The 14,734-nt window shown below is 44.3% G+C and overlaps 1 protein-coding gene across 2 annotated transcripts in view; it reads left to right on the forward strand.

Annotated features, from left to right (window-relative positions):
• The window catches only part of SLC24A4 (solute carrier family 24 member 4), a 178,873-nt gene that overhangs the window by 152,260 nt on the left and 11,879 nt on the right, over positions 1-14,734 (forward strand). For both annotated transcript variants that reach the window (XM_007987632.3, XM_007987635.3), the window contains exons 13-14: positions 7,766-7,932; positions 11,709-11,823. In XM_007987632.3, the coding sequence (XP_007985823.3) occupies positions 7,766-7,932; positions 11,709-11,823 (282 nt within the window). The remainder of the gene's footprint in view (positions 1-7,765; positions 7,933-11,708; positions 11,824-14,734) is intronic.

The raw sequence follows: 14,734 nt of genomic DNA on the forward strand, positions 1-14,734 counted from the left end.
GAGCTTTCAAATGGTGATGATCACATTCATTATGTGGGGTTTTAAAAACATGTTATGTTCAGATTATCTTTTCGTGATTCTGAGGGAGCCCTTGTAGCCTCCCATGCATTTAATGTGTGTTGAGTTCTGCCATGGGTCAGGGGCTGGGTTGGGGGCTCTGCTGTCTTCCACAGCTGTGCAAGAATCCAGCAGGCCCCTGCCTGCAAGGGGCTTCCAGTCTAGCTTCAGAGCTCATACAAGTGACTTTCTTCCAAGCCAGACATTGAGAGCTTTGGGCTGACAGCCCCATGCCATATTTGTTTTATTGTTGTTTTCTTTTGAGACAGAGTCTTACTCTATCTCCCAGGCTGGAGTGCAATGGTGTGATCTCGGCTCACTACAACCTCCACCTCCTGGGTTCAAGACATTCTTCTGCCTCAGCCTCCCAAGTAGCTGGGATTACAGGCACCCGCCACCATGCCCAGCTAATTTTTTTGTGTGTGTGTGTGTGTGTGTGTATATATATATGTGTGTATATATATATATATATATATATATATATATATATATATATATATTTTTTTTTTTTTTGAGATGGAGTTTTGCTCTTGTTGCCCAGGCTGGAGTGCAATGGCGCAATCTCGGCTCACCACAACCTCCACCTCCCAGGTTCAAGCGATTCTCCTGCCTCAGCCTTCCCAAGCAGCTGGGATTATAGGCATGCGCCACCAAGCCCAGCTAATTTTGTATTTTTAGTAGAGATGGGGTTTCTCCCTGTGGTTCAGGCTGGTCTCAAACTCCGGACCTCAGGTGATCCACCCACCTTGGCCTTCCAAAGCGTTGGGATTACAGGCGTGAGCCACCACACCCGGCCTACATATATATTTATTTTTAGTAGAGACAGGATTTCACCAGTTGGCCAGGCTGGTCTCAAACTCCTGACCTCAAGTGATCCACCTGCCTCGGCCTCCCAAAGCACTAGGATTACAGGTGTGAGCCACTGCACCCAGCCTATATCTGAAACTGTGTCTGTATTGATATATGGCCCTGATAGTAATGGTAAGATGTGCCATTTACTGAGACTCTTCTGTGACCTCCTATTGACAAATAGTATCATATTCCCAAGTCCCCAGTGTACTGTTGTCACCCCCATTTTACAGTAAGGAAATGAGTTTCATGGGGACTGCTGGCCCAGTGACCCACAGCTGATGAGCTAGTCAACTGGATTTGAACCAAATCAGATGCCAGAGCTTTACCATTGCTTGCCTTGTCTTCGGCCTTTGAGCACTGGGCTTCAAAATGCAGAACAATTAGGTAACACGGCAGTAAACAAAACACCCAATTATGCAGAGCAGGCTGTTAGAATAAGACCGTATGCCACCTCCTGCTAATTGTATGGTCCACACTGGTGCAGAAGGCACCAGGAGCTGTTACCAGCTATGTTTGCAACCCAGCTGGGAGAGGTAGAGATGGCAGATTCAAGCAGTAAGGCTATGGGTTAACTTGGGTAGAAGGGAAAGGTCACCATGGGCTGGCGGGGTTAATGGCTTTTCAGAAGAGTCAGAACATTGGGGAGGCTGAAGAGAGACCGAATGGATGGAAGGCTGAGGGTTGAGAGGATTGCACAGCACTAGCAATGGAACAGAGACAAGCACGAGCACCATGGAAGGTTTCCACACCATGACCATGACCTACAGGAATATTTTATACACGTACCTGGAAATATAAAAAGGAAACCAGTTTCCTGGAATAATATTGAACTCTCACTATGTACAGGAACTCTATTTTCTACTTTTTTTAAAAAAAGAAAATGCTGGTTGCCCTTCACTAAATTGATTTCACCATCCTCTCCTGGATCTCATCCAACAGTTGAAAAACACAGCAATAGAATGGGTCAGTTGAAGCATTGTTTCTTAGGGAACAATGGTGGGCCATGACACTGGCCACTTGGGTGGGGCCAGACGGGGGTGGGTGTTGAAACCGATGCAAAATCCATACCAGGCAAGAAAAAGACAAACACCTCATGCAATTTGGTGTCTGGGAATATGAGAGCATTATCTTTCTGCTGTGGCATTTGTATATACCCTCAAAGACGTTCCTGGGCATTGAAGTGTCCAGGGTTACAATTCCCTAAAGCGAATTCTTCCTCTACCTATGGAGTTTTTGGTCAATTCTAGAAATGCCCTAGGCCTTCCTCAGCAACCTAGATGAGTTGGGATGTGGACTCACAGGAGAAGAGCCTGGAATTTTGGACAAACCAATCAAGGCAGGAAAACTTTTGGCCATTTGTACAGGGACTGTAAGCTACAGAAAGGTGTATATAGAGAAAGATCTAGAAAGAGATCGATGGATTTGCTGATTTCAAGCTAACCATATTCTCTTGGCTAATTATTATAAGCAGCTGATTTTTTTTTTTTTAGTAAAGTACTTTCAATGATTTAGGAAGATTCTAGCACAAATATTACAGAGCAAACACAGCTAGTGCCAGTCTACTTTGCAAATTTTTAAATTGAGATATAATGTATATGCCATAAAATTCACCCTCATAAACTGTAATTCGTGGTTTTTGCTATATTCACAGAGCTGCGCAGCCATCACCAATATATAATTCTAGAATATTTTTATTATCCTACTTTCATAGTCCCACAAGCATGATTGCCCATTCCTCTTCTCTTCTATCCCCTGGCAACCACTAATCTACTTTCCGTCTCTATGAATTTCCTATTCTTGACATTTTATATAAATGGAATCTAATAATATATGGCCTTTTGTGTCTGACTTCTTTCACTTTGTGTAGTGTTTACAAGATTTGTCCATGTGGTATCATGTATCAGTACTGTGTTCCTTTTTATGGCTGAATAATGTTCCTTTGTATTTATATACCATATTCTGTTTATCCATTAATCACTTGGTTAATATTTGGGTTGTGTTCATTTTTTGCTATTATAAATAATACTGCTGTGAACATTTGAGTAAAAGTTTTTGTGTGGACATATGTTTTCATTCCTTTTGGGTAGAACTAGGAGTAGAATTTCTGGGTCAAACTCTTTGAGAAACGGTCAGACTGTTTTCCAAAGCAGCTAAACCATTTTACATTCCTATGAGCAATGTATGAAGGTCCCTATTTTCCCACACCCTCACCAGTGCTTGTTATTTATCTTTTTTATTCTAGTAATACTTGTGGCTGTGAAATCGTCTTGAGTTACATTTTCCTAATGACCATTTTCTTTGGAGAACTGTCCATTCAAACACTTTGCCTTTTTTAAGAAAATTGGGTTTCTTAAATTGTTGAGTAGTAAGAGTTCTTTATATATTTTGTACAATAGACCCTTATCAGATATTTTATTTGCAAAATAAGTTTTTTCCGTTTAATAGATAATATTTTCACAGTCTATCTTTTCCTTTTTTTTCGTTGTTGTTGTTGTTTTGTTTTTCCAGACAAGACCACACTCTGTTGCCCAGTGCAATGGCAATCACAGCTCACTGCAGCCTCTAACTCCCAGGCTAGAGCAGTCCTCCCACCTCAGCCTCCCAAGTAGCTGAGACTAAAAGGCCATCATGCCCAGCTAGTTTTTGTATTTTTGTAGAGATGAGGTCTCACTATGTTGCCCAGGCTGGTCTTGAACTCCTGACCTCAACCAGTCCTCCCGCCTTGGCCTCCCAAAGTGCAGGATTATAGGCATGAGCCGCTGTGCCCAGCCTTTCTCTTTCTTTCCTCCCTTCCTCCCTTCCTCTCTTTCTCTCTTTCTCTCTTTCTCTCTTTCTTCTTTCTTCTTTCTTGACACAGCCTTGCTCTGTCTCCCAGGCTGGAATGCAGTGGTGTGATCTCAGCTCACTACGACCTCTGCCTTCTGGGTTCAAGTGATTATCCTGCTTCAACCTCCCAAGTAGCTGGGATTACAGGCGTGCACCACCACACCCGGCTAATTTTTGTATTTTTAATAGAGACAGGGTTTCACCATGTTGGCCAGGCTGGTCTTGAACTCCCAACCTCAGGTGATCTGCCCATCTTGGCCTTCCAAAGTGCTGAGATTGCAGACATAAGCCACTACGCCCAGCCCCAGCCTCACTTTCTTAATAGTATTCTATGAATCACAAAAGTTTTAATTTTGATAAAATATAATTTACTTATTCTTTTGTTGCTTGTGATTTTGGTGTCATTTAAGAAATCATTGCCCAGTCCAAGGCCATAAAGAGTTGTGCTCATGTTGTTTTATAGTTGTAGCTCTTATATTTAGGTCTTAATCATTTTTTATTTAATTTTTGTGTATGATATAAGATAAAGCACCAGTGTCATTCTTTTGCCTATGGGTATCCAGCTGTCTCTGCATCATTTGTTGAAAAGATTATTGTTTTCCTATTGAATCATCTTGATACTCTTGTCAACTATCAAGATATTAAATGCCTGGGTTTATTTCTGGATTCAAAATTTTATTCCATTCTTATGCCAGTAAATGTCGAGTCCATAAATAAACACTTAAATATCTGGGTTTATTTCTGGACTCAGAATTTTATTTCATTCTTCCAGTAGCAGTCTCTCCTGATTACTGTAGCTTTGTACTAAGTTTTAAAATCACAGTGTGTAAATTTCCCAGCTTTGATTTTTTTCTTCAAGATTGCTTTGGCTATTTGGGGTTCCATATATTTTCATATGAATTTTAGGCTCAGCTTGTCAATTTCTGCTCAGCTACCTGGGATTTTGATAGGGATTGCATTGAATGTATACATAAGTTTGCGGAATATTACTGTCTTTACCATTTTAAGCCTTCCAATTCATAAACAGAATTTCTTCTCATTTATTTAGGTCTTCTTTAATTTCTTCCAGTGATGTTTGGTAGTTTTCAGCATACAAATCCTCTACTACTTTTGTTGCATAAATGTTAGGTCTTTAAAATTTTTGATGGCATTGTACATGAAATTGTTTTCTTAATTTTATTTTTGGATTGTTAATGTATAAAAACACAACTGAATTTTGTATATTTATTACATATCTTACAAATTGGCTGAATTTTTTTATTAGTTCTAATAGTTTTTTATGGGTTCCTTAGGGTTTTCTATATGCAAGATCATGTCATCTACAAATAGGGATAGTTTTACTTCTTCCTTTCCAATCTGAATCACTTTTACTTATTTTTCTTGCCTAATTTTCTTGGCTATAATCTCTAGTTCAGTGTTGAAGGAGTAAGAGCAGACATCTTCATCTCATTCCTGATTTTGCAGTGAGGTGGGGAGGGGAGGGTTGTAATAGCTTTCAATCTTAATCGTTAAGTAAAATTTTAAATTTCTGTTTCAATCTTGTTTTAAATCTCTTCAGATTTTCTATTCCTTTCTGAGTCAGTTTTGGTAGTTTGTACCTTTGTAGAATTTTGTCTGTTAGAATTGTTTGCAGTATTCCGTAATAGTTTGTTTTATTTCTGTAATGCTTATAGTGATGTCCTTGTTTTGTTCCTCATTTTGGTAATGTGAGTCTTCTCTCTTTTTTTCTTGGTCAGTCTAGCTAAAGGTTTGTCAATTGTATTGATCTTTTCAAAGAGGCAGCTCTCAATTTCTTTGATTCTTTGTATTGTTTTTTATTTTCTATTTCATTTATTTTCACTCTAACCTTGATTTTCTGTTCCTTCCCTCTGCTTTCTTTGGACTTCATTTTCTGCTCTTCTTTTATTTTTTTTAAGGAGAAAGGTTTGGTCATTTATTTGAGATCTTTCCCTTTTTTAATATAGGTATTTTACAGCTATACATTCCTCTCTAAGTACTGTTTTCACTATATCCCATAAGTTTTAGTATGTTACTTTTTTTGATTCATCTCAAAGTATTTTCTAATTTTTTTGTGCTTTCTTCTTTGACCCTTTATTTAGGAGTATGTTATTTCATTTCTCATGTATTAGTGAATTTTCCAGTTTTCCTTCTGTTATTGGTTTATAATTCTGTTCCATTGTGGTTGGAGAACAGGAGATTGCCTCCTGTTCTAGGGTTTGTGGTTGTTACTCTTTATTATTATTGCTTGTTTAGTGACTTTTCTAAACTAATTGTGTAAAATTCATGTTCTTTGTTGTGTGTGGCCACTGAAATCTCTGCTAGGTTAGCCTAGAGGTCAGCTAATGATTGGACAAAGACTTCCCTAGGTTCCTGGATCCAATCATTCTCTCAGTCTTTGCCAAGGGACTCTATGTGTTTTGGGGCATGCCTCCAACACTCGGGCGGGTAGTTCACACTCTGCAGTAGCCTTTCCTTCTTATTTGCACAGAGCCTCAGTTAGGCAGAGGTGAAAGCTTACAGCAGTCTCGAGTCTTTCCTGAGCATGTGAAGAACCCTGGGCACAGCCCTGTGCGTGCTCATGGTCTGTTAGATTCCCAGAGATATCTAGGGGCTTTTCAAAGCCCACTGTGGATGTCTCGTTCCCCAGCTTTTCCTTCTATGCTTTTTGGTTAACCTATTACTTGTCCCAGCTGTCACCTGCCACTTCCAGCAACATGATTTAATAATTGCCTCTAATTGTTTTCGACAAACACATCCAAGAAAAAAGCTATTCACACTGCGTAAGCTCAGATTCTGGTAAAATAAAGGCAGCCTTGAAAATGGAGTCTTCTAGGAAACCATCAGACTGGTCAAATAATAACAATTTTTTGGGAATGAACTTGGGAGGTCCTCCAACCTTGTTCTGCCTCCTCTGGTGGCTGCTAGCCTGCTGTTTTTCAATGTGGTTGCATGCTGCTAGATTTCAAGGCTACTCCAGACCTGGCAAGAAGGAGTAAAAATAGGGAAAGTTAAAACTCCACAGAGTTCACTGTTCTTACTAAGGTCCAACTGATTTTTTTTAAATAGACATTCCCTGGATTGCTGCAAACCTTAGGTTAATTCCAGAGCTCTGAAAAAGTTGATTCTGACAATTTTTTGCTGTTGTTCTCAAGGCTTCTATAAAAAATAAAAATTGTAGAAGTCCTTCCTCCACCATTTCATTGATGAGCAGGCCAGTTTTTAACCTGCATGTGCACACCTATATTCAGTGGCTTATTAAGGAAACTGTGCTTACACTCAATGGCTTATGAGGCCTCTTTTCCTCCATTGAATTGTTTCTGGATTCCCTTGGTAGGGGCCAGTGAGATCTGGACTGCCAGCCAGGGCACACGTTTAGTCTTGCACCAGTCTTGACTACATGACCTTGGGACAAAGGAGCTGAGATTTCCAAAGCGCCTGCTGTGTGCCAGGCCCCGTGTGCTGGGTATTTTATGTACACTCTGTCACATCATTCTTGCAACAACCAAGAGTTAACGTTCTCATTTAACACGTGAAGAAACCAATAAGATGCAAAGCACTTAGCACTGTGCCCATAGCACATGGCAAATGCTGAATGTGTTGATTATTGCTGCCCAGTTGTTGTTACATGTAAGCTATTACTATCAGAGAAGGAAGTAGAGTTGTGATTCTCAAGGTCCTTTGGCTTCCAGTCCAGGGCTGTCTGATTCCAAAGCCCAGCCATAACTTACATCCCCATTCCAGCTCTTCTGGGTGAGTCTGTTCCCACTCTGGGCCTCACTTTCCTTATCCTGTCAAATGAAGGATTTCAAATGACTTAAGTTATTCAAGCAACAAACTCTTACTAAATTGTCTTACCACTTCCAGGGTGACATTATGGAGTTCTGTGATTCTGCAAGGTTAGTTGCCTAGAGTCACATCAGTGGCATTCTCTTATTTAGCTTAAAGACTAAACCGACAGGTAGACTGGCAGGTGTGTTACCCAGTGTGTTTCTCTCTCCCTCCTTTCTCGCTCTGCCCCTTCCCCCTGCAGAGGCCAGAGGGGACAAGGTCAAGTGGGTGTTCACCTGGCCCCTCATCTTCCTCCTGTGCGTCACCATTCCCAACTGCAGCAAGCCCCGCTGGGAGAAGTTCTTCATGGTCACCTTCATCACCGCCACGCTGTGGATTGCTGTGTTCTCCTACATCATGGTGTGGCTGGTAAGTGGCAGGAGCAGGGGGTGGACAGTGTGCACAGCCAGGGAGAGGTGGGGAGCTGAGTTCAAGGCTAACCACAGGTACTGCTATGCCACCTTTGGGCAAGTCACTGGCCTCACTGACCACAGCGTATTTCTCAGTAGAAAAGGGTTTGAATGACGTGCATGACTCTGAGTCAGGTACCCGGGATGCAGACACACAGCACAGTGCCTGCCTTTGAGTGTGAGGGAAGGAGACCAACCTTCACACAGGCAGCCTACATCACAGTGCTAATTTAGGCAGCCTAAATCACTCTGGTGTTATAGGCAGCGCAGTATGACAGGTGGATGATCACCAAGTCCCCTTGGTTTCCAGGGTCCTGAGGGAATGTGAAGGAAGGAGACTGGAGTCAAGGGAGATGAGGTTGAACACAAGGCAGCTTGTTCCATGCTCCTGCCCAGGAATGCTCCTCCCTGCATCGATGTGCTGGATACTGGTTTAAGTCCTTCACATAAACTCTTCCTTATCCTCCTAACAACCCCAAGGGATGGGTGTTATTATCCCCATCTAACAAATGGGGGAAATTGAGGCATAGAGAAATTGAGTAATTTCCCCAAGGTTACACAGTTAGTGAGTGCTAGAGTTAGGATTAGGACCCAGGTATTGATCTCCTAAGCCCATGATCTCAGCTACTACCGTAAACTGCCTCTCAGTTTGCTACTGGCCTTTTCACATTTCATTGGATGGGAGTTTTACAGGCAGAGAGACACTGGTGTAGCTCCTCATAAGCTCCTATGGTCACACAGGACAGGTCCCCATATAAACCTTTCATCAGCTGGGCTGGGCTGGGTCAGGTCACACAGGAGCCTCCCTCCCCGCTTTCTGTGTACCACCTAATGGGGTCCCCACTTCTCCTCCTCATTCCCAGGAGCAAAGAGAGGGAAGCAGTTCCAGCATGGCTGCAGTTCTGTTGATTGTGAAACTCACTCTCAGCCCCTTACACCCTAGTAATTAGCATCAAGTCCCTTTGTTCTCCTCCTAATGCCTGACACCAGCAGCAGAGAAGGCAAGAAATCTTGATGTGAGAGACAGCAGGGCCAGTAAATGTTCCATGCTGGCCAAGGGGCCACCTTTCCCTTAACTCCAGAGAAACCGTGTCGTTTAGCGGGGAACAAAGGATCCTGGATCACATGAGAACAGTGCTGAATCCTAGTCCTACCTCTTGCAAACCACGGAAGCTGGCGACTCCCTCTATGAAGTGGGGTGATCATCGCTCTCACAAGACTATTGGGAGAATGAAAAGAGCCCAGCACTTCATAGGCATTTGGCCAATCCTGTCTCTTCCCTCCCGGCAACCCAATCACACCTTCCCCCATCCCTCCCAGAGCATTACTGGGATTCTGAACAGTGTATGGGAGCCATTTTGTCTGTGCTTTCCTGAAATCCTACCCTTTGGCCGCCTTCCTCATCTCAGATGCTTCCTCAGGCTGATCAGAGACCTGCCCCAGCCTCTGTGAGTGTCCTTACACCTACTCGTGCAGCAACCCTCCTGTCCCTGTGGCAGAGCCTCCCCAAGACACCAGCTGGTGGAAGGCACTGCCCCCAGCCTGCTCCCTTTCTTCCTTTCTCCTGGTACCCGCTTAGAGTTCTGTATCCCAAAAGAAAGCCCAGGATGGACTCTGATTGTGTTTTAGTCAATGAAACAAGTCATGTAACTCAGGAGGGGCAGAACAACTCCAAGCCTTCAGGACCCCAGCATCTGCCCCAGCCCCAGACACACACACTTGGAATACCTTGGCCTTGGTTCAGCTGAATGTGGGACATGGGAACACTTGAATATTCAAGTCCTCCAGGACCTCATTCATGTCCCTCCTGACTACTCCCTTTCATACACTACTCCCAGCCCAGAACAGTTTGGTTAGACCGTGTCAGAAGCATCCAGTAGTCAGTCACTTATTGAAACCAACAGCCAATTAGGGGTGATTACCTGGTAACAGTCAGATGATCATAAGCATCACTGAATAATACACAGTTTGGCCACTAAGCAGTGCGATTTCTTATAGTGCCTTTCTTGTGTTGAATTAGTGTTGCATACACTATACCCAATTTCAACCTAATCTTACTTCCTCTTGTTCAGGTATTGTGATTTGAGTTTGCAGCATGGCTGATTGCTCATAACAGTAAATATTAGCCATTTTCACCATGAGATGCAGCAATGCTGTTTCCATGCTTCCATGATGAAGATTAAAGTCTCCATAGCCCACTCCATATGGGGGATGAGGAAGAAGAGTTGGAATTAGTTACTATCTAAACTCCCTAGAGGCTGGGTGTGGTGGCTTACACACCTGTAATCCCAGCACTTTGGGAGGCCAAGGCAGGAGGATCACTTGAGCCCAGGAGTTCGAGACCAGCCTGGGCAACATAGCGAGACCCTGTGTCTACAAAAAATTAAAAAATTAGCCAGGCGTGGTGGCATGCACCTGTAGTTGCAGCTACTCAGGAGGCTGAGATGGGAGGATTGCTTAAACCTGAGAGGTTGAGGCCACAGTGAGCCGTGGTCAATCCACTGTACTCCAGCCTGGGCTATGGAGCAGAGCAAGATCCTGTCAAAAAAAAAAAACCTCCCTAGAAAAAGATGACAATCAGAGAATGAAAACTGTGCCTTAAGTGAGTCAGATTTGCAATTTTTAAATTTTCTGAATAGAATTAAAGGCCAGTTCATCTTCAGATTTTAAAGAAAGGATCCAGTGATTTCTCTTACTGAAGTGTATTCCCAAAACAACATTACAAGTGAAAAAAAAAAAAGCATTTCATGACATTTGAGTGGGTGTGAGACTCAGGAAGATCAAATTAATGAATATGTGAATTTCTTCTCTAGTTATAGAAAATAACCATATGATTAAATCAGTTCTGCTAATTATCAGTGAGACAGGACACTCCAACCCCTACCACCTTGATGTATAAACCCCACCCATGTTTCTTAAACCAGAGTCCTGGGGTCACAGGAACCACTTTACTGGGGCACTCTTACCTATGGGTTTGAACTTCAGATAGCTTCAGTTTGGGGGAATAGAATGGCCTTGACAGTAAAAGTCTGTAAAGAAGGCAGTGCCTATGGTAGCCTTGATCTCTGCCTATGCAAGGCGTACCCGCCCGAGCACCCTGCGCTTACTTTCACTATGTCCTGGCGAGGCTCCAGCACGCAGTGAAGTAGGGTCCATCCACCACCCATCCATCCCCTACACCCCCACTTTTTATTAATACGTCTCTCACCCCCAAAGCTTTGGAAGAATGATTCTTGAATGTCAGTGTCAAAAGGGAGAGGCCTTGGAAGTGGATTGTCCATTTCCCCAGAACACTTGTGCAGTTGGAGAAACTGAGGACCAAAGAGAAGAAATGACTTCTGTAAAGTCATGCAGATAGGGCAGAGCCAAAACCAGCCCCCAAGGCCCTGGACTTGAATCTGCTTCCCTGTCTGAAGCCTGAGTGTCAGAGGGCTCAGAGGGCCTGGGCATGGAGTCCAGGGTAAAGCAGGGTTCATGTGGCATCCCTGGTCCTGAGCACTCTGGATGGTATGTGCACACTCAAGACCTTCCTTCCTTCCATCCTTCTATCTTTTGACTTCTTAGCCTCATAGTTCAGTGTTGTTTTGTTTTGTTTTGTTTTGTTTTTAAAAGAGGCAGCCCCAGTAATTCCAAAATCACCATTTCCTACGCTTACAGTATCTCCAATACTGGGAATATTTCTTTAGTCCACACACTGTTGTTTGAGAGTTCGTGTCTCCAACCCCCATTCTGCAGGTGACTATTATCGGATACACACTTGGGATCCCAGATGTCATCATGGGCATTACTTTCCTGGCAGCAGGGACAAGTGTTCCAGACTGCATGGCCAGCTTAATTGTCGCGAGACAAGGTATGGATTATGCCCCAGCCCTCACAGTCATGCAGTGCAGGCCGCTTCATCCTCATCCCTGCCTGACTTATAGTTGACCAAGTTGTGGCTCTTATAACTGGCAGTTGTCAAGTCCTACTATGGAGAAAAACTGTAACATCTAGAAAGTATCATTTATTAGATTCCATCCACGGAGAGAATGCTACCAAGATGAACTCCAGACCTCTATCTAGAAGCTTTTGCTAGAGTGGTTGTTTAAAAACAAAAATGTTCTGAGGTCAGCAGTCAATGTGAGATTGAACAGAGGCCAAGCCCAAATTTTATACAGCAAATGAGCCCATAACAAGAAACATTCTGGTGCAAGAAAGGCAAAGCATGGGCATCCTATACATCCAATGTCCCCATTCTTCTTCTGACCTCTAGAATGTATGTAATATTTTGGTTTGTTTGGTGGTTTTTGTTTTGGGCTTACTACGTGGCATAGGCTGAGCAACACAAGGAGTGAGTGTATGAGCTTTGATGGTGGAACAAAAGAGCTGTAACAAGAGCAGGTTTTACTGACTTCTCCTTTTCTGCTAGCAAGGTAGCATCCCAGCATGGACATCCGCAGATCTTCCTCGCAGCGCAGAGTTTGAAAGTATAGGGATGGGGATGGGTGAATAATGGCGTAAAATCTCACAGGAGACAGGAGAAAAGAACAGTGCGTAAAGAGAATGGTTGGCTTTGAGAAGAGGGACAGGACATTTTATTCCTCCAAGATGAAGGGTTGATTGGTTGGTTAGCGAGTTGTGCCTGAGAAACCATGAGATGAGGGGAAAGGAAGAGTGGGAGTATGTTTTCTGGTAGGCAGGGCCCTTACAGAGAATGGGGACAGTTAGGGACAGCAGCTGAGGGAGGAATGGAATTTAACTGAGTGACCTTTGATGTGAGCATGTTAGTTCCCTAGGGAGTCATAAGAAAGTGCCACAACAAGGTGCCTTCAAATGACAGAAGTTCATTGTCTCACAGCTCTGGCAGCTAGAAGTCTGAAAGCCAGGTGTCAGCAGGGCCATGGTCCCTTGAAGGCTCTAGGAGAGGACCCTTCCTTGCCCCTTCCTAGCTTCCAGTGGTCGTGCAATCCTTGGGTCTCCCTGGCTTGTAGCTGCATCACTTCAATCTCTCCCTCTGGCTTCATACCGCATTCTTCCCTTGGTATGTCTGTGTCGACTTCCTCTTCCTCCTTCTCCTCCCCCTCCTCCTCCTCTTCATCCTCCTCTTTTTCCTCCTTCTCCTTCCTTCCTTCCTTCCTTTCCTCCTTCCTTTCCTCCTCCTCCTCCTTCTTCTCCCTCTCTTTTTTTTTTTTTTTTTTTTGTGATGGAGTCTCACTCTGTCACCCAGGCTGGAGTACAGTAGCATGATCTTGGCTTACTGCAGCCTCTGCCTCCTGGGTTCAAGCAGTTCTCCTGCCTCACCCTCCTGAGTAGCCAGGACTACAGGCAATCACCACCACATCCAGCTAAGTTTTGTATTTTTAGTAAAGACAAGGTTTCACCATGTTGGCCAGGCTGGTCTCAAACTCCTGGCCTCAAGTGATCCACCTGTCTCAGCCTCCCAAAGTGCTGGGATTACAGGCATGAGCCACTGCACCCGGCAGACTTCCTCCTTCTTATAAGGACACCAGTCATCAGATTAGAACCCACCCTAATTCAGTATGACCTTACCTTAATTTGAGTATATCCTCCAAGACCCTATTTCCAAATAAAGTCACGTTCACAGGTTCCAGATGGACATGAACGGGGACGGGGTACTCAGCCGAGTACAGTGAGTACAAGGAAAGCTGGTGAGCACCAGGGACTCAGCCGACATTCAGCGACATGAACTTGGTGGGATTCAGTCATGCCAGCTCCAGCAGCGCACAGATGACAAGTTCATCCCTAGCCAGAGTCAGCTGGGTGGACACAGTGGAAGGTCAAGGGACAAGGGAATGTGCAGTTTAAACAACTGGCCCTGGAGTTCAGGCTAGGGAGGGATGTCAGGATGCTGGAAGTTTAAGGGCTTGCAGGAATGGGGAGTGTCCCAATAAGGTCAACAAAGGGTCTCTTTTAGGACCAAGGGACAGATGGGTCTCTGAAGCAGCACATCATTTCAGAGTGGCTACAGTGAAATGTAGAAGTACAGAAACTTCTGTACTTCTCTGAGGACTCCCAGCCGCTGCGCCTCACTTCATGCTCCCAGCTACCCTGGGCTGGGAGGAGGAAGGGTGAGGCCAGGAGTGGGGGTGTGTACTTGTCCTCAGGGTAATGTTGATATGATTGACAGGGACTCCAACAAACATGGTTAAAAATAGCTTCCTGGCTGGGCGCGGTGGCTCATGCCTGTAATCCCAGCACTTTGGGAGGCCGAGGTGGACGGATCACCTGAGGTCAGGAGTTCGAGACCAGCCTGGCCAACATGGTGAAACCCCGCCCCTACCGAAAATAAAAGAAATTAGCCAGGTGTGGTGGTGCACGCCTGTAATCCCAGCTACTCGGAAGGCTGAGGCAGGAGAATCGCTTTAACCCAGGAGGTGGATGTTGCAGTGAACCACTGCATTCCAGCCTAGATGACAGAGGGAGATTCCGTCTCAAAAAGAAAAAAAAAATAGCTTCCTGATGACAAAAGATCCAGGAACCCCTGTTCAGAGCCTTCTGCACAAACCAGGAGGCTGTGCAGCGTGTGCTGTAACCACAGGCACTATATCCTGGCCTCCCTCCAGGCCCCCAGCACAAAGTGTGGTCCTAGCCCAGAGCATCAGCTTGACCTGGGAGTTCATGAGAAACGCAGACTCCCAAGCCCTGCTCCAGATCCACCGAATGAGAATCTGCATTTTCACAAGACCTCCAGGTGATTCCTGTGCTCACTAAAGTTTGAGTCGCACTGCCCTAGAAGTCCTCAAAGGCTCACACAGCTGCCG

Source organism: Chlorocebus sabaeus, chromosome 24 (assembly GCF_047675955.1).
Source record: "Chlorocebus sabaeus isolate Y175 chromosome 24, mChlSab1.0.hap1, whole genome shotgun sequence".
Classification (NCBI taxonomy): domain Eukaryota; kingdom Metazoa; phylum Chordata; class Mammalia; order Primates; family Cercopithecidae; genus Chlorocebus; species Chlorocebus sabaeus.